The 24,945-nt window shown below is 42.7% G+C and overlaps 2 protein-coding genes across 20 annotated transcripts in view; one reads left to right on the top strand and one right to left on the bottom strand.

Moving 5' to 3' along the window:
* The window catches only part of AAK1 (AP2 associated kinase 1), a 174,856-nt gene that overhangs the window by 47,999 nt on the left and 101,912 nt on the right, over positions 1-24,945 (bottom strand). For 11 of the 19 annotated variants that reach the window (XR_007471077.1, XM_033400419.2, XM_049696388.1 and 8 more), the window contains 8 exons: positions 23,039-23,142; positions 20,619-20,698; positions 16,559-16,713; positions 15,282-15,586; positions 10,373-10,621; positions 5,642-5,874; positions 4,268-4,425; positions 2,825-2,929 (listed from right to left, as the gene is read on the bottom strand). Coding sequence is in view for 18 of the 19 variants with exons in the window: in XM_033400419.2 (XP_033256310.1) it covers positions 2,825-2,929; positions 4,268-4,425; positions 5,642-5,874; positions 10,373-10,621; positions 15,282-15,586; positions 16,559-16,713; positions 20,619-20,698; positions 23,039-23,142 (1,389 nt within the window). In the remaining variant the exon portion in view is untranslated. The remainder of the gene's footprint in view (positions 1-2,824; positions 2,930-4,267; positions 4,426-5,641; positions 5,875-10,372; positions 10,622-15,281; positions 15,587-16,558; positions 16,714-20,618; positions 20,699-23,038; positions 23,143-24,945) is intronic. The other 8 variants (XM_049696387.1, XM_049696394.1, XM_049696397.1 and 5 more) reach the window with 4 other exon arrangements.
* Positions 2,001-2,400, top strand: LOC101276957 (60S ribosomal protein L36-like). The gene has a single exon (XM_033400427.2). It carries the CDS (start codon positions 2,029-2,031, stop codon positions 2,344-2,346), a length of 318 nt encoding a protein of 105 aa, XP_033256318.1. The 5' UTR covers positions 2,001-2,028; the 3' UTR covers positions 2,347-2,400.

Here is a 24,945-nt window from a genome sequence, read left to right as displayed (position 1 = left end):
ATTATGAGGCAGAAAACCTGAGAGAGGAAGTTCTAGAGCCAGAGGGTCGGTGTCCCAGCTCTGCCACTTACTAGCTATGTGACCCTGGGAAAGAGACTAGCCTGTGCTCAGTTACCTCAACCATAACTGATGTGGGGATGATGTGGCAACCTCGGAGGGTTGTTGAGAGGGTCAGATAAGATAATACTTGCATAGGACAAATGACAAACTGGGAGAAAAGTTTACAATATGACACATGAAGAGCTCTTACATATTAATAAGAACAAAATAAACACAGCACATTAAAAAAAAAAAAAAGGACATGAACAACACCAATCCCAAAAGAAATAAAAATGGCCAGTAAACAATGTCCTCTGTCTACAGCCTCTGAGCTGGTCTGTCTGGGAAAAACAGGTGAAAATTACTCATTCACTGTTGACTGAAATAAAATTTGTATAGCATTCTTGGAGGGCAATTTGGAAATACGCACCAAAAGCCTTAATTACACATATCTTTAGCAAATAATCCCCTAAAAGCTATCTTAAAGAAATTTTAAAGGATATGAATAAAAATTTGGCTTCAAGAATGTTTATGTGGTGAAAATTAGTAACAACCTAAGTATTAATCAAAGGGGATGTTAAATACAATGTTATTGTTCTTCCATTAAAAATCATGTTGTAGATTAGTATTTATTGAAGTGGAAACTACTAACTCCCATAGAACGTTTACAGAATGAATAACAAACTCCTGCATAATACCCAAGAGAAAATACTGCAGAGGCCATATTATCACAATGCAATGAAAATATATCCTAAATAACTCTAGGGTAAAGAAATCAAAACTTAAAATTTAAAATTTAAAAACATCCAGAAAAGAATGAGAATAAGAGAGCATTACAGGGACTTCCCTGGTGGTCCAGTGGTTAAGAATCCACCTCCCAATACAGGGGACACGGGTTGGATCCCTGGTCGGGGAACTAAGATCCCACATGCCGTGGGGCAACGAAGCCCACGAGCTGCAACTACTGAGCATGTGGGCCATAACTACAGAGCCCGCATGCTGAAACTACAGAGCCCACGTGCTATGGAGCCCTGCACCACAACTACAGAGCCTACACGCCGCAACTACTGAGCCCACGCACCACAACTAGAGAGAAGCCTGAACACCATAGCGAGGAGCCCACGCACCACAGCGGAGGATCCCACATGCTGCAAGGAAGATTCCGAGTACCACAACTAAGACCCGACGCAGCCAAAAATTAAATAAATAAATAAATAAATAAATAGAGCGTTACATAGCAAATGTTATGGAATAACAGCCAAAGTTCTAATCAGAAATAAATTTACGAGGTTAGAAAAATACTGATACACCCAAAGAAAGCAGGAAGAATATGAAAAATTAAAAGCAGAAATTAATCAATATAATTAAAAAGATCAATTTTGAAGGATATCAAATTCCATATCCTACAAAGAACATATTCAAAACCTCACATCCATTGCTGAGGAATTTATAACAGTAAAACACTGACATCAAATTAATGTTTAAAAAAGAGGTACCTGGTTAAATACATTAGGATGCATCCACATAAAGGAATTTAATGTAGATATTTTAAAAGTTATATTCGAGGAGCTTCTTTAATGATATGGGGGAAAGATGCCAAATTTTGTAAGCAAAAAAAATTAGGCTTTAAAATATGACTATAAAAATGTACCTTACTTAGAGTCATAAACGGAGGCTGAAAATTGTGCACAAAATTGTGGACACATGTATTTTTGTGAAAGAGAAGATCTGTAACTTCCCTTAGATTCACAAAGATATCTGTGACCCTAAAAAGGTTAAATGCCACTAACAGACATCCAAATGGTATTGCTATGCTAATTTCTCAGGGGTGAGATCATGGGGCTCTTAACTTTCTTCTCTATGCTCTTCTATAAATTACTAAATATGTATATTAATTAGGTTTTTATAATTACTTCTAGAATTTTTTTAAACGACTCATTTAAAAAGGTATCTCGCTTCCGCCACAGCAGCCATTAAAGAGCAGCAGCCATGGCTCTGCGCTACCCCATGGCTGTGGGCCTCAACAGGAGCCACAAGGTGGCCGAGAACGTGAGCAAGCCGAGGCGCAGCCGCTGCCACGGGCCCCTCACCAAGCGCACCGAGTTTGTGCGGGACATGATCCAGGAGGTGTGCGGCTTCGCCTCTTACGAACGGCGGGCCATGGAGCTGCTCAAGGTCTCCAAGGACAAGCGGGCCTTCAAGTTCATCAAGAAAAGGGTGGGGGGACACATCTGTGCCAAGAGGAAGAGAGAGGAGCTGAGCAATGTCCTGGCCGCCATGAGGAAGGCAGCAGCCAAGAAGGACTGAGCCCTTCCCCTCTGTGCACAATAAAACTTCTTCAGAAAAAAATAAAAATAAAAAGATATCTCCCTGTCCCCATAAGCACACACACACATGCACAAAAACACAGCATAGAAGAGACTCAGATATAGGATAGAGCATCTAATTCTTAGAACTCCTCAAGTCATTCCAAAGAACCTAAGCAATTACAAGAGATTAACAGAGTAATGTTCCTGAAATTTAGAAATATTTGCTGAAAAACATGTATGTGGACTTGAGAGAACAAATCCTGTATATTACTGCCAGATCACCCTGCCATTCTAATTCAAAGTGATTCTAGATCTTTTTTTATCCCGATCTTTTTATAGGAAATCTTCAGAATGAAGAAAACTATGTTACCACCAGGATCTGGGGCTCACTGCCATGCTAGGGTTATCTGTGGACTGGAAACCAGTGGGAAGGTCACAACAGTGAGTCTTGAGTTTCAGGTGTTCGCCATACTAACCAGTTCCAGCAGAAAATGAGGAAGCGGCAAAAGTATCACCTTGGCTTGGTTGAAAGCCTGGGATCAAACTCTCAGCTGAGCCTCCAAGCTTCTCAGGATGTTTGCCTGGAGGGACAAAATACCACTCGGTTCATCCCAGCAGAATCCCATGATGCACACACAGGCCAGGGGTGAAGGGCTCCCTCCAAACCGACATCTAGACTTGACTCATTTTACTGCATTATGGCAACACCTTGGCTATTCAAAGGTCCTTGTCTGGTCACTGCAGTAACTGAGAAACAGCTGAGGAAAGAAAGGAAGTCTAAAGCTCTAAAGCTTGAGGACATTACTCAAAGCACAATGCCTCCAGCCTTCACTCTGAATCGATTTATCTCTACATCATTCTAATGAGTTTGATGATCTGTTTTCCATGTTGAAAGTAGTTATGAGAGCAAAAGAGAAGACAGACGGCAGTAGTGAGATGCTATGAGGGACAGGCACAATGACAATGGCTTAATGTAAAAGCCAACAGTTGAACAACAAGAACAGTGACAGGAAATTACTAAAAATAGATACAAGAATTTTAAAACTTGGGAGTCACTTAATCAGGTGCAAAATACTAGTTTTCAACAGCACATGAAGGTATTTCTGTTTACAGTCTAGAACAATAACTGGCATACGTAACGATGAAACAAACTGACAATAAATGTCAAAGAAAGTTAAATCTTATGCCCTATGAAGAAAAAAAAAGGCAAGAAGTGTATGGATTTTTAAAAGATGTCTATAAAATTATAAAGCTAAAATGTTTGGTCAAAGTTCGTATCATTCACTCCGTTCTGATCATTCCTTTACCCTGTGCTTTTGTCTACACTGAGGTACTTTTCTTGAACTGTATCATACTGTAGAATTTTCCCAGGGTGTGTGCTGTTGTTTTCCAAGGTGTATGTGTGTCTGTGAGTGGTTATCTTGCCTTCCAAATTAGACTGTGGATTTGAGGGTAGAAATGGTACCTTCTGTTTATTTGATCTCCGCTCCAGGGTCAGTCAACAGTAATAGAGAATTCTGATCATGAAGATTCAGTGTCTACATGAGGGCACACTCATGTAGACATTCAGTGTCTACATGAGGGCACACTCTCGTGGGTAAGCAGCTACGACTTTCTGGGATAATAAACCCACTTAGGACAAGGTACCATCACATTCCTCCAAGGAGTGAACATGCTTGACACTATCATCCTGATCTATGCTACCAAATCTTACCTAAAAGTTTCCCACTCTCCTTGCTGCCACCCACAACAGACCAGGATTTCCTAAGGATGAAGAGACTTCGGTGCCCTAGTAAAGATACAGGCTGATTTGTGCATATACTTCAAAATCAAGTCTTTGAAGGAAAGAAAGACCCAAGCCTACATTTTCACATGCGTACCCCTCTAGAGTTAATCACAAAAAGACACCAATTACTCACCTTCCCCCAGCTTGGCAAAGTCCTTGTTCAGCAGTTCTTCAGCTGTGAGTTTGGAGAAATTGTCGTCATCAAAGGGATTCCATGTAGAACCTTCTGAAGGATTATAAACGTTTTGCTGGGAGGCCCGAGGGGAGCCTGAAGGAGTGGTGGTTGCAGACCTAGGTAGGTTCCCACCCCCACGAAATAAAAAGACATATCAAGGTTGAAAAGCGTCAACCTATTTACTCTTTGTTTCAAGAGCAAATTATTTTATAAGTCAAACCATTATTTTCTACAGTATGTTTCTAAAAGGGCTTCCCGTAGCAATGGAACAGTTTCCAAAGATGCCCTTTCCACTGTGTGAAACAAACATCTCCCTTTCTTTTGTGATTCACTGTCTCCCACTACATCTTTAACCTCTTGCTTAGATTTTTGGTCTCATCTGCAAGTTCTTTCAATTCAGGATCCCAAAGCCACCTGTTCTTAGGCTCGTGCATCCTGTGGTGACCACTGTAACATTCACAACAGCTCCAGAGGGGCTGCCGCCTATTCCGGCTGCCTCGCATCTGTCAGGATCCAGCATCAGTGGACACCATCACAGTTAAAGAGCAACAAAGACATTTACCACCATCTTGAGCCCCTGGGTATCATCACCTGATTTTCTTCTAAAGTCCCTCTTGATGCCCTTTGCATTTAGCTAATGACTCAATTTAAAGATTTTTAACTTCCGTATATGGTTCCAAGAAAGCTGAGAGCCTGACACTGCATTTACGCAACAAACACTCACTGCAATCTACTTGATGTCAGGCACAGAGCCTGTCACCGGATTTACAAAGGTTGATTAAGCCACCGTGCTTGCTGTGGATGAACTTGCAGGCTAGGTCCGCTAAACATACAAATAAATAATGATAATACAGTGTGATACATGCTCAAAAAAGGGTTCATACAAAATTATATATGATACCAGAGGAAGGGTCAAAGAAAATATAACCTCCAACATGGATCTTGATGAATAAATAAGCATTTCCTAAGTGGACCAGGAGGAGAGTGGCAGTTCCACCAATGTGATATAATAGTCCTTGGTCTGTTAACCAGTCGGTTCAGATATTATTCTACAGGCAATGGGGAGCCAATGAAATGTTATCAGCATGGAGAGATTTGATCAGATCAAGAATTTAGAAAACACATGATACAGTATGGGATGGAAGACAGACAGGAAACTGTGAGGCAAGTAGGAAATTATTTCTTAAGATCAGTCTGATCTACAGGAAAATTCAGTTCTCAATAAACACAGACACTCACCCCTACATATACATCTACACACAACTACATACACATGCAAAAATCACACAGCAATGTTCCCCAGCAGCCCTTGCCCACAAAAGCAGTACATACTTGGACTTATTGAGACTGGCCTCAGCTGCAGCTGCTTGGAGCAGCTGGGTTGATTTGCTGGCAGGGACCCCAAAGACTGCGCTGTGGGTCACGTCGCTGAGAATCCGCCTGTGCCCAGCACGCTGGGCCTTGGGGGACGATGGAGGAGTGAGAGATCCGAGTTTCTGCCCCTGGATGGTAGGAGGTGGGGTTGTCTGAACCTTTGGCTGTTGTCTTATGGGGGCCTGAATCTGCTAGGAAGAGAGACAAAAGCGTTAAAAAAAAAAAAGGGAAAGGAAAAACAAATAAGCAGACGAGCATAACAAAAATGCCATGTGAGAGCTAACATATGGCTCAAATAGCTCAGTTTATCAAGAACACCCAGAAAGAAAAAAACAAGGCTTTGACGATCTGAGGTGCAGCCTTGAGACTGATACCAGCATGGTACTTACCTGGTGCTTATATATAAATTTCAATCTTCATCGGCAATAATATACAGGGTAACCATATGTAACTCGACCCAGATCAAAGACTGCAGAAGCTAGTCCTAGCTTTAAAGACCTAGAGAGTTTCCTAAAGGACCACTTTCTGCTTTAGGAACTCATTCAGAATGCCTCCACAGGGCAGCCTTTAAGCATTCTACTGGCACAGTTACAAGCCAATGAAGGCACACCTCTAGCTAAAACACATTTGAGCTGAGTGATTTCTGCTAAGAGATCCCTTTCTGACAGAGCCCAGACTACTAGTTAAATGAGACAGAATCTCACTGTGATTAATAAATGGCAGCACTTTTTTGCTTTTGTTGTTAACACTCTATTTCATTGATAGGATGGGTCTTACAGGATTCTGTTTCTGTGGCAACCCCTGAGAAAATGTACAGCATTGGAGCAGTGGGATTATCCTGTTCCCATCTTCAGTTTGGAAATGGCACTGAAGAACCATGTAGAGAATACAGTAAAAGAGAAGAAAAAAATGTAAAAGCCCTTGATGATGACTGATCTAATAATACGAGGCCTCTTGACATATAGGTCTTTTTCAGAAGGAAGGCAGGACACACTGTCACCACAGAAAAACAAACTGGTGGGAACATCCTTGTGGCCACATAGTGAGTCTTTAAGCATAAGTCTTGATCTACAAAGCTCTATGTCAAGAAAATGAACAAAAATTAATATTAAGAAGGCCACCTAACCCTTTTCTTAACTGTCAATCCAGAAATAAAGGAACTCAGAATATTAAATGCCTCAGGTATTGAACCATCCCTTCCCTCCGGTCCTTCATCTCAGATTGGAGCTGCCCCTCCACGCTGCAAATTGGTTCTCACATTCTGTGTCTTCAAAGATGAAGAGATTTAGGAAACTAGAGTGTCCAGCTACTTGGGTCAGGATGCTGACAGCCTGGGAGTTTCTGTACCTATATTGACTCAGACTTTAATTTTATTGAGGCAGGCTACGTACATGTGAGAGTACACAACCACTCACCAATCGAATGAATGATACAATATAAGGTTCTAATTCCTATCAAATTAAAGTCAAAGGGTAAAGCAGCTGACTGCATCTCTGAGTGAGAAGCAAAGTGCTCTGGGAAGAAGACCAGAGTTCCAGCTCCACAACTTCCTCAGGGGTCCAGAAGTGCATCTGCAACAGCCAGCCTAAAGCCAGTACCCATAGGGGCGAGAAGGGATTTAAGGACAGAACTAGATTTGCTTATTTCTTGCAGTTTAAGACATTCACTACACTGAAAAGGGCACTTAACTGTTGAGGCCCTTTATTTTGAAGAGTCCAGACTACCTGGAGAACGTTTTCCCTTCCTTCTGCCTATTCTCTGTATGCAGCACACCAAAGAACAGATGCTTCCATCATGAGGACACCTTGTTTTATCACAGCTACCAATTCAAACTGGCTGCCACCCATTCAGCCACTCCCCACAACAACCCTGTCAAGCAGTTTTATTTCCAATCAGAAACTCAGAATGAAGAGTCAAAGAAGACCTTAGAGAACATGGATTCCAACTCCCTCATTTTAGAAGAGACCAGACCAAGGCACCCTAAGGCTAAGTGCTCACTCAAGGTCACACGGTCAATTGAGGGCAGAATCCATGTCTCTTGACTATCGCCCAGGACCCTTTTCTGCACCATGATGCCTCCTCATCCAAAAATGGGATTGGGAAGGGGGAGGAGGGAGAAACAGACCACAGGGGGAGAAGAAGCAAGGTAGACTCAAATGCCTATCTTGCCAAAGATTTTTTAAAAACAAAATATGTAACTATAAAAGGAGTATAATAACATCAAGAAATGTAAGGATATATACTAGGGGAGAAAAACCACCCGGACTTCCATTCCACTACTCTAATACAACTGTTCTTATCTTTCTGGTTTCTTATATTTAAGTCTATTTCAAGTACATACTTGTCCCATAATCTCATCTCTCCTCTAACACTACCTCATGAGAGTTTCCATACTATTGTACAGACTTTTATGATCATGATTTTTAAAAATTAATTTATTTTTATTGAAATATAGTTGATTGTTTTTGTTTTCTTTTAATATTTATTTATTTTTGGCTGTGTCAGGTCTTAGTTGCGGCATGTGGGATTTTTCATTGTGGTGCACGGGCTCTTCGTTGCGCCGTGCAGGTTTCTCTCTAGTTGTAGTGTGCAGGCTTCTCTCTAGTTGTGGCGCATGGGCTTCGGGGTGCATGGGCTCAGTAGTTGCGGCACGCAGGCTCTCTAGTTATGGCGTGTGGGCTCCAGAGCTCGCAGGTTCTCTAGTTGTGGCGTGCTGGCTCAGTAGTTGTGGCACGCAGGGTTAGTTGCCCCGCAGCATGTGGGATCTTAGTTCCCCGACCAGGGATTGAACCCACGTCCTCTGCATTGGAAGGCGGATTGTTAACCACTGGCCCACCAGGGAAGTCCCTATAACCATGATTTTTAATGGCTGCACAGGTGAGATGTTGGAACGAGTTAGGTTGCTTCCATGCTTGTGGCTATTATTAAGACTGCAATAAACATCTGTGGGGTATGGCCATCCTCCCTTTGCAGAATTGCTGTGAGATGGCTGCAGGGTATACTTTACATTCAATTACTTGCTTCTCTAGCAAAGTCCTACAAAGGGTCACCGGAGAAAGGGAAGGGTCAAAGCTGGGAGGTTCTCTGGCTCCTGGCTGAAGCACGTTCTGTTCTCGTTCCTTCTCTGTGCCCTCAACCACCTACCCCTGAACAAAGTGCTCAAAGTATTTTTTCATTCAAGGAACATGGAGAAGGATCACAGTTCATTCCCAAGGAAGTGGATACTTTTGTCCAGGGTCAGAAGAGGGGGACCCCATAAGAAGTGTATAGTCAGTGGTAGATGATCGCGTCCTCACCCTGAACGATCATTGTTATTATCCTTGAACACAGATCAGGATTCTTCAGTTCATGCCCCAGCTCTGGTGCTATCAGTCTGCGTGTCTTGGGCGTTCCCTTTCTAGCCTGGGCCTCAGTTTCTAATTCCATTAAATGAGGACTGGACAAAATAAGATTTCAACTAGCTACATGATACAATAATTTTTTTAAAAACTCTTTTTCCATTAACAAGAGGAACTTTGTCGCTTGTTAAAAATACAGAGAGTAGCTGTCTACCAAACGCCTGCAGGAAGACCAAGCTGTTTCAGAAACGAAGGTGTAAAGACACTGAACACACATTTAGCTGAGACTTAAAGAAGACAATCTATTTACGGCACTGCTTCCTTTTGAAGGGATGTAGCTTTTCTGGTTTAAGATGAGTGACAAAACTCTATTAGAAATCAATCCTCAGAAAGATAGTTTCTTACTTTTCCTTCGTTCTTCTAGTGGTTGGGCTTCCCTGGGAATAAGAGAGTAGCTGTGATACTCTGTCAGCTGGGTATGTAAAATGCCTTTTTCTATCATTATAAAATTTTCTATTACTGTCACTCTGTGAGTACTCATTAAAGGCACTCATTAAAGGTCAAAGTATGATGTGCCTGAGGATGTACCTGTAGAGGTCAATCAGAAGAGCATGTAGAGGTCTTGATTCTATACTCAGCCAGTATCTAGAAATGAACATGCCGAATTTCTAAACTGACAAGATGGCTCAAACAACAGTCAGATGCTCTGGTGCCCAGAGGGGGATCAGGCCACGACAAATGGTCTCAGCAAGCGGCCCTGGAAGGGTGCTGCATAGTAGACTTATTTAGGTGGCCAGTAATATCATCCAAGACAAAGAATAAACACAAGACTGTCAGGACTCAGGGTACAGGTGGAGGCCTACACGAACCTCCCGAGACTGGGAAGGCCACAGTGGTCAAACTGCCCCCTGAAGACGGGAAAGGGATTGGCTCTAACCCTACCTAGGGCTTTGACTGCTTGACACTGGCACTGACAGAGACAATGAACAGCTCTTTCTGCCAGCCTAATATTAGAGTGAGAAATAAGAAAGTTCATCGTCTATTAATCCCATACTCCTAATTTATGCCTCCCCGCTCCCTTCCCCTTCGGTAACCATAAGTTTGTTTTCTATGGCTGTGAGTCTATTTGTGTCTTGTAAACAAGTTCATTTGTCCATCAGCAACCTAGAATCATTTTTCTAAAACCTTAAGCTTCTAGAGTATACCTCATCCTTTTCCTGGATGTATCGGGAAAAGATCAAATATCTTCACCACCAGGGCGGGGAGCAGCCGTGCCACACCAGCTGCTGCGGCCTCTTTCCCACCCTTTCCCTAGCCCTCACTGCGTGCTCCTCTTCTGGTTGATTCTCACCGCTGGCTCCTGGGCAGGGGCTGGCTGGGGGGCTGTGGCTGGCTGTGCCTGGGCCTGCTGTAGGGCTACCACTGCGGTCTTCTGCTGCAAGGCAGCCTGCTGAGTCAGCAGCTGTTGTTGATGCAGGGTTGTGGCCAGCTGCTGCTGCTGGTAGAAGCTCTGTATCAGCTGCTGTTGAGAGCTTCCTTGGGCTACCACGGGGAGCTGAGCGATCGCTGGTTGCTGGGCTGCAGGGTGTACTGCCTGAAACTGAGCAGGAGAAAGTGGCAAGGAATGAAGAGGTGAATAAAAGCCTGTCTCAGAACCATATTCCACAAAGGATGAATGTCTCAGTAACAACTAAGACCGGTGCTGAAGCCAAAGGCAAGGGCAGGTAGGGCGTCTTTTACCTTGGCCTGAAAACTCACGAGGGGAACCTCAGGGCATGACATAAACACAGCAGCACGTTACACTGACAGGCTCCAGCCACTGCACTACCTGCCTCCTGCAGTGCAGACTGGCTTCCGAGGGGTTTCTGTGCCTGGCCTGAGGGCATCCATCTGACTGTACATCTTGTGACTCCACATGCTGGAGCGTAACAGAAGCTACTAAATGATCTGCTAACCGCAGAAGTTATCCCTCTCGTAAAGGGATTTGGAAATAACCAGGATTAAAATTCTTCCCTACATGAACAGGATGAAGCAATGATGACACTAAGGAGAATAACCTAAATGTTAACTCAGTTATTAAGTCCTCTCAAGCCTTTCTGAAAATCATTTCCCAATAGCTCTCTTTATTATACTCCCATCTTTAAACATTCAAAATATTCAATATACTCTACCACTTAATGATATTTTATCTTATACTGGTAGCATGTTTTCAAGTTATATTCTTTTATAAACTTCCTGAAGACAGGAATACTTCTCTACTCCTCACTGCTAAGGACTCTGTGTAAGGCACAAAAACACAGCTGAAAAAAGGGCCTACTGATGAACAAAAGTCAAGATCTTGTCTGTGAAAGTCCAAATACTGTCACTTAGTTGTGAAGTTAACTGGGAGGATATTGTTTGCCTACTGGGGCAAAGTTAAAGCGTTAGCAAAAAAAGCAGATATCAATAAATAGCTGGCTACTTATAATAGCAAAATGCTAGAAACAACCAAATGTCTGTCAACAGGGGACTGATTGGAATAAACTATGCTATATATCCTTTAAAGGGAACACTCTCAAGTTGTAAATAGGAATGAAGGATACCTCCATATATGGGATGGAGGGAACAGAATTTTGCAGATTTAAGTTTGAAATTATGTCAATGTTTTACATTTTCACAAAACAAAATTAAACCGAAATTTAAAAAGCAATAACTAAACAGCAAAACAAAGCAAATAAACCTGTGTATCAGATTAATAGCCAAACTCCTAGAAAATAATGTGCTAAACATTCTAGGTGTAAGAATGGCAAAGAAGGGCTTCACTGGTGGTGCAGTGGTTGAGAGTCCGCCTGCCAATGCAGGGGACACAGATTCATGCCCTAGTCCGGGAAGATCCCACATGACGCGGAGCGGCTGGGCCCGTGAGCCATGGCCGCTGAGGCTGCGCGTCCGGAGCCTGTGCTCCGCAATGGGAGAGGCCACAGCAGTGAGAGGCCCGCATACCGCAAAAAAACAAAAAAAAAACCCAAAAAAACAAGAATGGCAAAGAAATCTTAAACTGTTTTCGGTAATCATATTGGTATTGTTATCTTGAAACTATAAATCAATTGAGAATTATGTTAATGTTGTTAGGAATCAAGATTTCCAGATGAGAAAGATACAAATATAAAATCCAAGAAGTTAAACAAAAATCCTATAATTACAAATCTGCTTTAGAATATAAATTTGAATTCATGGTGTATATTCTATTAAAATATATATATATATGTGTCCTAACTATTCACTGAAAAGGCCTAAAAATAATAACCAACCCATTAGCAAATGGGTATCCCTAGTAGCAAGACTGTGGTCTCTAAATATCATTTCCATTAAAGGGAAACAGCTCCTTGGAGAAATGGCTGATTCCAGGTCAAGGGCAGAATGATTCTGGAACAGCTTGTTACACCAAATAGCAAGGACACATTAAAGGCTACTGGAGTCACAGCCAAAGGACCCAGGAGCCAATCTGAAGAGACTTCCACTGGCCAAAACTGAGACAACTGGGACAAATTTTTTTAACAGCAATGTGTGGAAACATATCAAATATATTAAGATGCATGAACTCATAATGATACTAAGAACAAAACAAAATCTTCATTGTTCACTTCTGGATGGTACTATGAACAAACTCACTATTCTGAAAACTGGTAAACACAGGGAAAGAGTCATGAATTATTTCTGCCTTTTCTGTACAAACAGTACCTCAGGGTAATCAAATACTTGCTGAAAAAGTTCTTTACAGGGGACTTCCCTGGTAGTCTAGTGGTTAAGACTCCGCGCTTCCAATGCAGGGGGTGCGAGTTCGACCCCAAGTTCTTTACAGAAAAATCCAGCCCCTAAATGAAGATGGAATGCTAGAATATCACCGCTTTGCCACCCCTAATGAATTAATGGACTTAGGAAACAAACTGAAGGGGAATATTAAGTGACTGGATCAGACAGACAACGCCAAACCCACAGATTGATCTTAATATTAATAAAAGAGGGGACAAGCAGACTTTATCCACAGTTTCGCTTTCTGCAGTTTCAGTTACCCGTGATGAACAGTGATATGAAAATATTAAATGGGGGGTTTCTCTGGTGGCACAGTGGTTGAGAGTCCGCCTGCCAATGCAGGGGACGTGGGTTCGTGCCCCGGTCTGGGAAGATCCCACATGCCGCGGAGCGGCTGGGCCCGTGAGCCATGGCCACTGAGCCTGCATGTCTGGAGCCTGTGCTCCGCAACAGAAGAGGCCACAACAGTGAGAGGCCCGTGTACCGCAAAAAAAAAGGAAAGAAAACAAAAAAAGAAAATATTAAATGGAAAAGTCCAGAAATAAGCAATTCATAAGTTTTAAACTGCATGTTGTTCTGAGCAGTGTGACGAAACCTTGCACCGTCCCATTTCGTCCTGGCTGGGATCCCCAACCATTGACACCATCTGCTCCTGACATGCAACCATTGACACTGTCATGGCTCCATGGTTCTGGATCCCAAGAAGCAGATGACCCTCCTTCCGACATATGGTTAGAAGGTCAATAGTAGCCTAACGCTATGTTACAATGCTCATGACATTCACCTTACTTCATCTCATCAAGTAGGCATTTTATCATCTCACATCATCACAAGAATATTTTGTGAGAGACACTACATTCACATAAGTTTTATTACAGTATATTGCTGTAATTGATGTATTTTATTATTAGCTATTCTTGTTACTCTCTTACTGTGCCTAATTTATAAACTAAACTTTACCATAGGTATGTATGTATAGGAAAAAACATGGTATATATAGGGTCCAGTACTAGCTGTGGTTTCAGACATCCACTGGGGGTCTTGGAATGTATCCCCCACAGACAAGGGTAGACTACTGTATGTCTTGTGATGTTGAGACTACTGTATGTCTCCTGATGTGATGCAACTGGAAGAACAAAGGACTATCAACCTGAATCAAATACTGAGAGGCCTCAAGAAACTACCCATTTACACAGAGGGTAGTGGAACATATTAAACACCACCACAGGGATGCAATCAACCAAATCCAGAATGTGGAAAATTCTACAGGACAAACGACCCAGTTTCTTTAAAAAAAAAAAAAAAAAAAAGTGGCAAAGGGGAAAAAAAGAGGAGGAAGCCACCTATGGCTAAAAGGGGGACTTAAAAGATATATTGATCATTATAAAATGAATATATTCAGAGCAAAAAAATGTGAAAAAATATACAAAGCAATTTAAATTATGACACACCAGAAAGAGTTAAACACTAATGGATATATGATGATAATAAGAAATAATTGTTTTTCTGCTTCAATTTGATGATGGTGTCATGTCAGAAAAAGAAAAACAAAAAAGAGTCATGTACCAAAATGTTCATTGCAGCTCTATTTACAATAGCCAGGACATGGAAGCAACCTAAGTGTCCATTGACAGATGAATGGATAAAGATGTGGCACATATATATGATGGAATATTACTCAGCCATAAAAAGAAACAAAATTGAGATATTTGTAGTGAGGTGGATGGACCTAGAATCTGTCATACAGAGTGAAGTAAGTCAGAAAGAGAAAAACAAATACCATATGCTAACACATATATATGGAATCTAAGGAAAAAAAAAAAAGGTCATGAAGAACCTAGGGGTAAGATGGGAATAAAGACACAGATCTACTAGAGAATGGACTTGAGGATACGAGGAGGGGGAAGGGTAAGCTGTGACAAAGTGAGAGAGTGGCATGGACATATATACACTACCAAACGTAAAATAGATAGCTAGTGGGAAGCAGCCGCATAGCACCGGGAGATCAGCTCGGTGCTTTGTGACCATCTAGAGGGATGGGATAGGGAGGGTGGGAGGAAGGGAGATGCAAGAGGAAAGAGATATGGGGACATATGTATAACTGATTCACTTTGTTATACAGCAGAAACTAACACACTATTATAAAGCAAATATACTCCAATAAAGATGTTATAAATAAATAAATAAAAATTAAAAAAAGAGTCCTTAAAAACCAGCTTCCTTGCTGAGGTTCCCTGGTGAGGTGCAGAATTCCCCATGGCCTGAGAAGAAGCAGGGGAGGGCTGTGAGTGATGCAGTGAGGGCTCCACTGTGTCAGGTTTAGTGTCTGCCATCTGTGAGTACAACGCTGTGCCGGGTCATGGCTCTCTGTCTTCCCAGGGCTTCCCAAGGAAGACACCTGCACGTAGTGGACCTTTTCACAGGGATGACTCACATACGCCAAGCGAGGGTCACATTCACCGCCTTACCTGCTGAGCCTGGGCCTGCTGCTGCTGCTGCTGGTAGAATGTGCCCGCTGGCTGCTGTGCAGGAGGTGGTGCCGCCTGCTGCTGCTGCTGCTGCTGCTGCTGCTGTTGAAGGAAGAGCTGCTGCTGGTGCTGGGGTGTGGCCTGGGCCTGGGTGGGCAGACCCTGGGCCTGCGTGGAAGGCGGCTGCTGTGGGGTGGGCGGAGCCTGGGGCTGCTTGGGCTGAGACTGTGGTAGGGGTTGGCTGGGTGGAGGCTGGGGTTTTGGTTGAGGAACGCTGGCTAAAAGGCCAGGCTGATTGCTGGATCCTGCAAGGAGAATAAACTCCATATAAGGGCTCAAAACTCTTCCAAACGAATGCGGCTTTCTTTCTTGCCGAAGCAATAAAGAGGGGGTGATCAGTGGACAGATAATCCCAAGATCCATGGGCTTCTCACTGTCCTTGCACCTGGAAGGCCCTTCCTTCTTCTTGCCATACTACGTGCTTCATATTTTTCAAAACATGGTCCAGTAACAGTGTTCAATGCTTGTCTCCTCCAAAAAGTCCTCCCTTGCTCACCATCCCATTTAGTCAATTTCTCCTTTAGTCAGCACCCTGAGGATCTACATATTCAACTGGACTTTGATGCTACTGTATATAAACACAATCTTTGCATTTGTGGCACACTGTAGGACAAAAGCATTCTTTGATGGTTTACATGTATGTTACACAACCCCAGTCTGGATGCCTGATAGTAAGTAAATGACCACCAAATTCACCAACAGCAGCTTCCTGGTAGGGGGAGTGATGGCTGTGTTCAGTTACTTGATAATTTGGATCAATCCTCTTTACGAAAGGAAACTCAGTCCACTCATTAGAAATGGAAAAACAAAACATGAAGAGGTGACAGATACTTCAAGAGACAGAGCATTAAAGAAATAATTCCTCTGTGTCCAAAAAGATTTTTTTTTTTAATGCAAAGAGAAGTATATGAAATAGAGAGGGAGGCAGGGGACGAATGGACCACGTCATAAAATCAGGGCCAAGACTAGAAAAAATAGAGACAACAGGCTCCAGTGGCCTTGGAGATCCACTGGAGAATTCAGCGTGAGGCCTTCCTTTTGGCCAGCCATTACCCGTACAACTTCAACGGCAGCTCATCTCCAGTTCCTTGAGGAAAACCATTACTCTCTACATGTCTCTAGATTCCATTCCAGGAAAAACCAGGCTTTCCAAGACTTCTCTACAGTCCAGGATGACAAAGAGGTGTACCAAGTTTCAAACCGACCTAGTTACTGACCTGTGGCCTGAGGTGGGGGCTGAACTGTGGCCCTCTTTCGAGGTGTCAGGGCTGGCTGGATGGGAAGGATTCCTGGGTTGGGCTGAGTCTGCCCAGCTTTAGGCCTCTGGCGGGGTGCTATTGAAGTCTCTGTGGTGGGAATGGGATCTGTCAGTCTAGAAAGAGAAAAGGTGAAAACAAACCTGCCTGTTAAAGGGTGAGAAAACGAAGAGGGGGTAGACAGAGTGCATGATGGGTAAGCTTTCACCTCCACATTCATCCAAACCTTCCATATCCACTTAATCAACGTTTCCCAGAGGGTATTCCACAGGATGTTATGTGTTACTAGATGTTATGAAAAAAAAAAAGGTGGGCAAATAAGTTTTAACACACTGATCAAAATATCAAAATAGCAGATTCCTTTCTAGAAAAACTTTTCACTTGTGAACGTGCAAGAAATACCTCAAAGACAGCATTATATAGAATGCAACGTTTCTCAAACTTTTTTGATCTTGGGACCATTTTGCCTAATACTTCTTAGGATTTCCTAGAATCTACTTTGATGATAATGCAAAGAGGGGTTTAAAGCAGGTGGTCTTCAGATGTACAGGGACTCAAACTTGATTCGAACTAGCTGTCAAAATGGTCTCTCTATAATAAGAAGCATCAAATGAGTTAATCCAATAACGCAACTAGAAGGAATAAGTAAATAACCCAAGATAAAGGATTTGGGGAGTGTGACAGGAACTCTATTTCCTCCAATACACATATTTGCTTTTTTCCATGGTAATAACAATTTTTAGCTGGACATAGGGTCACCCAGAGTAAAAATCACATTGCCCAGTCTCGCTTGTAATCAGGTATGGCCATGCGTCTAAGTTCTGGCCTACGTGGGATATAAACAGATTGTTATGTAGCAGTTTCTAGAAACCTTAAGAAACTCTGTGCATGCTCTTTGTCTCTCTTCTTCTTTGGCAATTCCTTGATCCTGCTGCTTGGAAGAGGGATGCTGCCATATCGGTCCATGAGGGCATGGCCACAACCATAGGGATGGTGGAGTGATGAGCTTAAAGCAGCCTGGGTACCTGAGGGCTTTGTGGAACAGAACTCCGTATCAGCCCTGGATTACTTGCCTTCAGATGTTGTTTACTTGAGAGAAAAAAAAAATCTATCTTATGTAAGCCACTGTCATTTGCACTTTCTATAACTCACAGCCAAATCTAATCTAAATGAGTACAGAGTGTAGTCTGCTTGCTCCTTGTGATGGTGCTACAGCCCAGGTGGTAGCTTCCCTTGATTTAGAGCAGTGCAGGAAGCTGGCTACTAGCTAACTTAGATCAGAGTGGCTATCCTTTGAAAACACACTTTAGGGAGTAATAGCTGAGGTGAAGGCCAAAATAAACAAGCTTCGTGAATATTTCCAAAATATATCTGGCACAGCCTCCATAAAATGCAAAATAGGAAGCAGAGCAGCTGGCCCCGTGTCCTTCCTCATGACATGTCCCCAAGGCAAGCCCATTCTGGACCCTGAGGCTTTTCACTGGCATCCTGCTCTCATGCTGGGTGGAAAGCTGGTAATATAAAAGCTATCACATCGGAGAGGCTGTGACCTGGGGAAGGGAGGTGGGAAGGAAAACAGAAGGACAGATGCTGGGAAAGAGGAGAAAGGGGTAAGAAAGATCAAGCCAAGGGTGAGGGAGGTAAACAGACTTCTGTAGAAAACCAAACGCCAAGAACTTCCACACTGGTCTCCTAAGGGTAACATTTTTAGAATCAATGGGATTTGGAGTCAAAGAAAACCGTACTTGAACTCTAGCTCCCCAGTAACTAACTGTGATAACAGGCATGCCACTGAACCTCTTTTAGCCTGGGGTCCCTTATGTATAAAATGGAGACAATAATACCTACTTTATGAGGCAGATGTGAACATCAATGTATGAATAACTGTAAAACCATTTTATAAACTGAAGCGTGATCAAAATGTTAGTTTGTATGGACCTCAGTATATTGTAAGAAAATACAGATCTTGAAGCCAGCAGATCTGGCTCTAAGTTGCCCTATCTGTGTGATCCTGGGCAAACCACTTAACGTGCAGAGTAGAAAGAGTTCTGGTTCTTCTGCTAATCACATACTGACTAACTACCCTGAGCAGCTAACTTACAGTTCTGAGTCTCTGTTTCCTCATCTGTGAAGTGAGAACAGCAACAACCTCACAGATTTGTTTTAAGGGGGGGGAAAAGGTCATCTTATTTATGTAAAGTACCTAGTATGGTAGCTGGTATATGTGATGCCTCAATGAATAGTGGCTACTTTAAAAATAGAGTTTGAGGACAATTCCCTGATGATCCAGTGGTTAGGACTCTGCACTTTCACAAAGGGCGAGGGTTCAATCCCTGGTTGGGGAACTAAGATCCCACAAGACGCGTGACGGGGCCAAGAAAAAAAAAAAAAAGGAGTTTGAAAGAAAAACCCACCTCTCAGGACTGGGGAGCAAATGTGATCACGCAAATGAAATCACTGCAGAGTATATACAGAACAGCTTAGATCCAAATCTCTTGGCTGTAAGGTCTGTATATTCTTGCAGCATTACTGAGGTCCACACGAACTAACAGATGGGCACCATAGAGTCTATATAAGTTACACAGTCACAGGAGTGTTTGATGTTCTCATCTGCCTCATGATGTAGGTATTATTTTCTCCATTTTACACAACACAGTACCACTCAAACGTCAGCAGGTATTATAATTTTTATAAATGTGTATGCTTTGTGGGAAAGGATCTTTGCTTAGCCTCTATACATACCAAGTCTGGGCCTAGTACAAGATGGCCATAAGCCCAAAAGATTAAGCTAATTAAATCAGCCCCAAAAGCAATTCCTAGAGGTGATCATGGCAGACTTACTAACATATAAACAGAATGCAAAGTAACATCATGGACGTAGTTTGCTAAGTTTGTTAAAAACCAAAGTCTTATTACTTTAGAGCCACATCTGGAATAGACACACAACAGGCATTCTATAAATATTCAAGAATTTTCTAAAACAGAAGTTATTTTACTATTCTATTAAAATTCATATATTCCCATCTAGGGTGCTTTGTTGATATAATTTGCACTAAGGCTTCCTTGACATGGGAGTGTGGTAGAAAAGTAGGGTATAAACAACTCTGGGACTACCCTGAGAATCTGCCATTTGGAAGACATGGCAGCCATGAGGATGCGCCTTGCAGACCTTCGACTACAAGGGTGTAAAAGACTACAACTTCGACTTCGACTACAAAAAGACTTCGACTACAAGTGGCTCAGCTATTGTGCTCCTGAAATCCACTGCCCTGTGTGCCCTGAGGCCACGCTTCCCAGAGGCTGCTCTCAGCCATAATGTCCCAGCCACAAGGATATTAAGGCAGGCCGGTTCCTAAAAGACAGGACTCCTGGACAATGCACCTTCCTTACCTTGTGTGGCAGGCAGTCCAGGTCACTTGGAGCCAACCTTCTCCTCCCTGCTCTGGGTCAGACTTCCATGCTTTCTGATGGCTCTCCCAGCTTCCTCGGCACCCACTCTATTTTCTCGCACAGGGGCATTTCCCCAAATAAAACCCTAGCTTCTTGACTCCTCTCTTGACCTGCTACTTGGAAGAACCTCCGTTATTTAGAATGTGATTACCTAAAATCCATAGGCTCTTTTGCTGTTCATGGACTCAATGCTTTGACCTGTACTTTCCTAATGTGGCTGGAGCCACAGAAAGTAAGATTTCCTGGAGATTAATGTGGTGGACTAGGCTATGCAAAGGCCAGGACGCATGTTTAGCAATATTGTACTAGCAATACTTAAGGTCTGCTGTCACCGCACCTCTGAATGCCCTGCACCTATTCCCAGGCAAAGGGAGTAGCTGTGGGGTTCTCGATTCTCTTTCAGATGTAGATCTCTGTATCTTACTATATTCCAACTTGCACTCCCAAAGAACAGTTTCTGCCTGGGGGAGACCGAGCTTCCTTTCCTGTTCTGTGCAGCCTCTGGCCATGGCAGCGTTAAAAATCAAGAACCATAAGGTCCCCTCTCTTGCTACTACAGCAACTTTCTTACCTGGCCTTTGGCTGGGTCTTTTTTGCAGCTGCCTCACTGGCTTTCACTGGTTCAGGGAGCTTTGCAGGAATGGGAGAGTTCTATAGAATTGAAAGAAAATTTTAATAGGACACCAGAGATTTTTTAAATAATTGAGATGTAACTGACATACATTATATTAGTTTCAGGTGTACAATATAATTGATTTGATATTTGTAAATATTGCAAAATGATCACCACAATAAGTCTAGTTAACATCTATCACCATACGCAGTTATAGAATTTTTTTTCTTGTGATGAGAACTTTTAAGATCTACTCTCTCAGCAACCTTCAAATATGCAATACAGTATTACTAAGTATAGTCACCATGCTGTATATTACATCCCCATGACTTATTTATTTTATACCTAGAGATTTGTACCTTTTGACTCCCTTCTCCCACTTCACCCAATTCCCAAAACTCACCCCACAGATTTCTTTGAAAAAGAATAACCAGCATGATTGGGCCAATGGAAATACACATTAGGGTCTTCCGGAGTGGTTTTCAGACCCTGATCTCTGGTCTGGGAAGGGAAGAAGTTAACCTAAGTATATCCCACTGGACTCAGCCCCCAGGGAGGCAAAGGATCTGAGAAGGGGACAGAGCAGCCTGAGTACAGCACACTCCACCCCTGTCATTCTCAACCTCTGGGCCAGGCAAGAGCACTGGGGCTTGATCTCAGCTCCCTCCCCCTCCTACAGCACAGCTTAGAAGTGATGTTATGAAAGGAATGAAAAGAGGTCTGTAGGCTATGCTTAAGCTCTCAGCTAGATCTTAGAGACGTTGGTGCTGACTAGTGGGCCAAGCCAGGGTGCAGCTAGCCTTCAGTGAGAACGCTGGGAGAAACCCACAGCCGCGGTGTGTGTGGTTGCTGAGCCAGCCCCTCTTCCCAGCATGTGAGGCACTGCTCAACCCACAAGGCAGGCGGAGCTCCTCGGGCTCGGATTCTGCACCATGCGTCTAACAGCGCCTCCTGTGGTTAGGGAGCCACAAGACAACGGCTGACCACCACTGAGCAAGTGCCAAACGGCTCGAGACTGGTGACGCTTACTTTTTAAAAATGAGTTACCAACCTGAATGCTTCCAATCCTATTTCACGTTATTTAACTTCATGAATGGGAAAGTGGGACAGCAAAAGGGATCACGTTGTCTTAGGTTACTGCACAGTATCCTTCGTTTTAATCTGGGAAACCCGAACCATGGAACACTAATAATGAAAGTGGCTTTCAGGAGGCACCTCCATTTCCTTCATGTTTTCAGGTGGGGGGGGGGGGAGGGGATTTTGGCTAGAAAATTTCTCCTAGCTTCTCTCCCACCCTCCAAGCATTCCTCTCCCAAGGGAAAGGGGGAACTTACTTGACTGATAAGACTGGGAGAGAAAAGTGAGCTGGTCTGGCTTGCCCTCGGCCCCCCTCCTCTATGGACGAGCCTGTCCCTCAGGAACCAGGCGTTCGCTGCTCAGTCATGTGGAGCTAATGTTAGGGAGCCTGACTGGTCAAGCCACATTCCCTGACTCAGTCTTCTTAGTAATAAAGCCAATATGCCGAGCTCCCTCTGAACGATTCCCACATCTGATTCCAAATGTGGGAGTGAAAGAGAAGTGTTACTTATCAGCACCCTCAAGCTACAGTAGTGACATCAGAAGTTCATTACTGGAGAAACTATAAGACGATTTGCAATTAGAAATTTTTTACTCCAGCATCCATTAGTAAAATATTCAAGAAAGTTGAATCATACTATGACATGAGAAATATGCCAAGACTACAAGAAGGGTGTTTGCAAGCACCGTACTCTGAAAACTGTCTGTAGAGTTTAGGATGACTGTGTAGAAAACATTCTGATGGCCTGACATATGTGGGGAGGGTAGAAAAAAAGGAGTGTGAGTTCCAGACTGGCCAGCAACAGAAGCAAAATCAAGAAAGGTCTGCTACAGCAAAGGAGGAAAGGGACAAGGGGCTTATGTTCCCCTAGGCACAGTGGCAAGTCCAGGGCCTTGCCTTAGGGAAACGGCCTGCCCAACCTCCTCTCGGTAAATACAACAGGCACGTTGGCTCTCAGGGAACTAGGACAGCTGACAAGGTAAAGTTGGTCAATCTTTACCCAAAGCGTTCAACTCAATCCCCAGGGGTGTGTGTGTGTGTGTGTGTGTGTGTGTGTGTGTGTGTGTGTGTGTGTGTGTGTGTGTGTGTGTGTGTAAAATTGCCTCAGTTTTATAATTAAATTCTATGGAAAAATTGGATTCCCTTTATAGCAACTCCTTCATAGTTAGCCTTGTTTGAATGCCCCCTATTAGATAAAGCAAGGGACGCCTTACTCATTTAAACAGCTGATTAATACCCCAGGAATGCTAAATGACAATTCAATCATGTTTACTTCCCCTAAAAAGTACCTTTCACATACCTGTACATTTGGAATTGGGCATTCTTTCTTGAGTAGTTTAAATGAGAAGTAGGAGACCTGGTAAATATCTGGCCTTTTGTCAGGGTCTGGTTCCAACATATACCCTAAGATAAACATATATGAATTATTTAATAATACCCAAAGAGTTATTACATTAGCTAAGAAGCATAATTTCTCTATTACCAAAATTCTTTTTAAAATTTTTATTTCTCATAAAAGTCAGACAGTACGATTAGCCCTTTTCTTCCCCTCTCAGAAAGGGAAGCTCTAACTTTCCTAAAATTTTAAATATCTGCAAGAAAATAACAAAGTTTTTGAACTGTAACAAAGATACTTTAAGTTCACATTCTGTGATCTGCACAACAGGGACTCAAGTTCTCAGTGTGGAACTTAACACATTCATTTTCTGGTACCTAGGAAGTTCTGGTCTCCTTCTTTCATACTATCAGCTAGACAAATGATTATTCTTGATAATTATAACCAAAACTCAAATTTCATGAATTTACTTATTATTCTTTTGTTGGAGGTACTAGCTGGTTTCCAATCTAAAAGAAATGACAAGATAACAAATACATCTCTACTTTTACTGTGATCTACAGATCATGTGTCTGTTTCCAGGTCCTTTAAGCTTCTGCTCCTTCTGAAGCTGGAAAAATCCCCAGGGGAAAAAATCCTTGAGAAGACACACAAACACATATACATGTAAACAGCAATGTAAGGCAGTTTATTGCTTAAGTAATCAAATGAATGGTTTGGACCCTAAGTTGAGAAAAGACTGATGAGGTTGCAGCCTTATGAAGGCCTTTGCAGAAGAGGCAGGAGCGGAGCTGGTCCTTGAAGGCAGGAAAAAATTTAGTCAGTCAGGGCGAAAGCAGAGAAAAAGACATTCCAGGTAAGAAAACAGTCTGAGCAAAGATGGACTTGGAGAAAGGCAACAGAACGCTTTGTTGCAAGGAATAGAGGAACCAAGAGGACAGGGCAGAGGTCTCCTTGTCAGAGAATAAAGGGAAATAAGGTGGGGAGGATGAATCCAGAATACATGGGACCATTGGCAAGCCATGAGGTTTACTGAATAGGGACATGATAGGGTGGTATTTTGTAAGATTAATCTCATAGTGAGGGTGTGTTGGACAGACAGGCCAGTCCACCAGTACAGGCATGAGCCGACAGGGTCGGTATATATTATGGTGACAGTGATGAGAACGGAGAGAATGTCAAGCAAACAGGAGAAACTTCAAAGAAAGCATTAATGCTGCTTAGGAAATGACTGACTATTCTGTCTTGCTAGCCAGATCCAAAGAAAACGTTAAATTTCAGTCATCTGGGCTTGAATGGCGACACCACTGATAGAAACTGAAAAGAGGAGAGGGGAACCTTGTACTGGGAGTGAAAGGGGCATGTGTGTGTGTGTGCGCGGGGGGATAACAAGAAATGCATTTTCAGACCTGTGAGTTAGGGTGACAGTGGACTCTTCCAACAGTTTGTAAAGTGAAACAGATCAGAGTTTAGGAAAGATGCCATGTTACACACATTCATAAAGAGCGGTTTTTCGTAATATGAATTTGCTGCACAAAAGTAAAAAAAAAAAAATTTTTTTTTGCAAAAATTCCTACCATTCTAGCAATAAGTTTGGCGATTTCCCCGTATTTCCTTGCAATCTCATTTACATAGCTGCAATTTTAGTACAGATATCAATATAATGCTTTACCTCTGAAAACATCCAACAACCATTAAACACGATATTCCATTCCTTTAAATACTGCTCCCGCTTCTGTATTAATAAACGGAAGAGGCGGATTGATAAAACTCGTGTAAACTAGTATAATGGAATGGGTCGTCACTTAAAAGCTACTACTATGTTAACTTGGGTACATTACCTATACTTTTTGAGGCTCCGTTTCCTCATT

The sequence above is a fragment of the Orcinus orca genome, chromosome 13 (assembly GCF_937001465.1).
Source record: "Orcinus orca chromosome 13, mOrcOrc1.1, whole genome shotgun sequence".
NCBI lineage: Eukaryota > Metazoa > Chordata > Mammalia > Artiodactyla > Delphinidae > Orcinus > Orcinus orca.
Note: the sequence above shows the minus strand (reverse complement) of the source record. Positions and strands in the feature narration are given on the sequence as shown.

Excerpts from the sequence above, each read along its gene's own strand:
- LOC101276957 (XM_033400427.2), top strand. The coding sequence starts at position 2,029 with ATGGCTCTGCGCTACCCCATGGCTGTGGGCCTCAACAGGAGCCACAAG.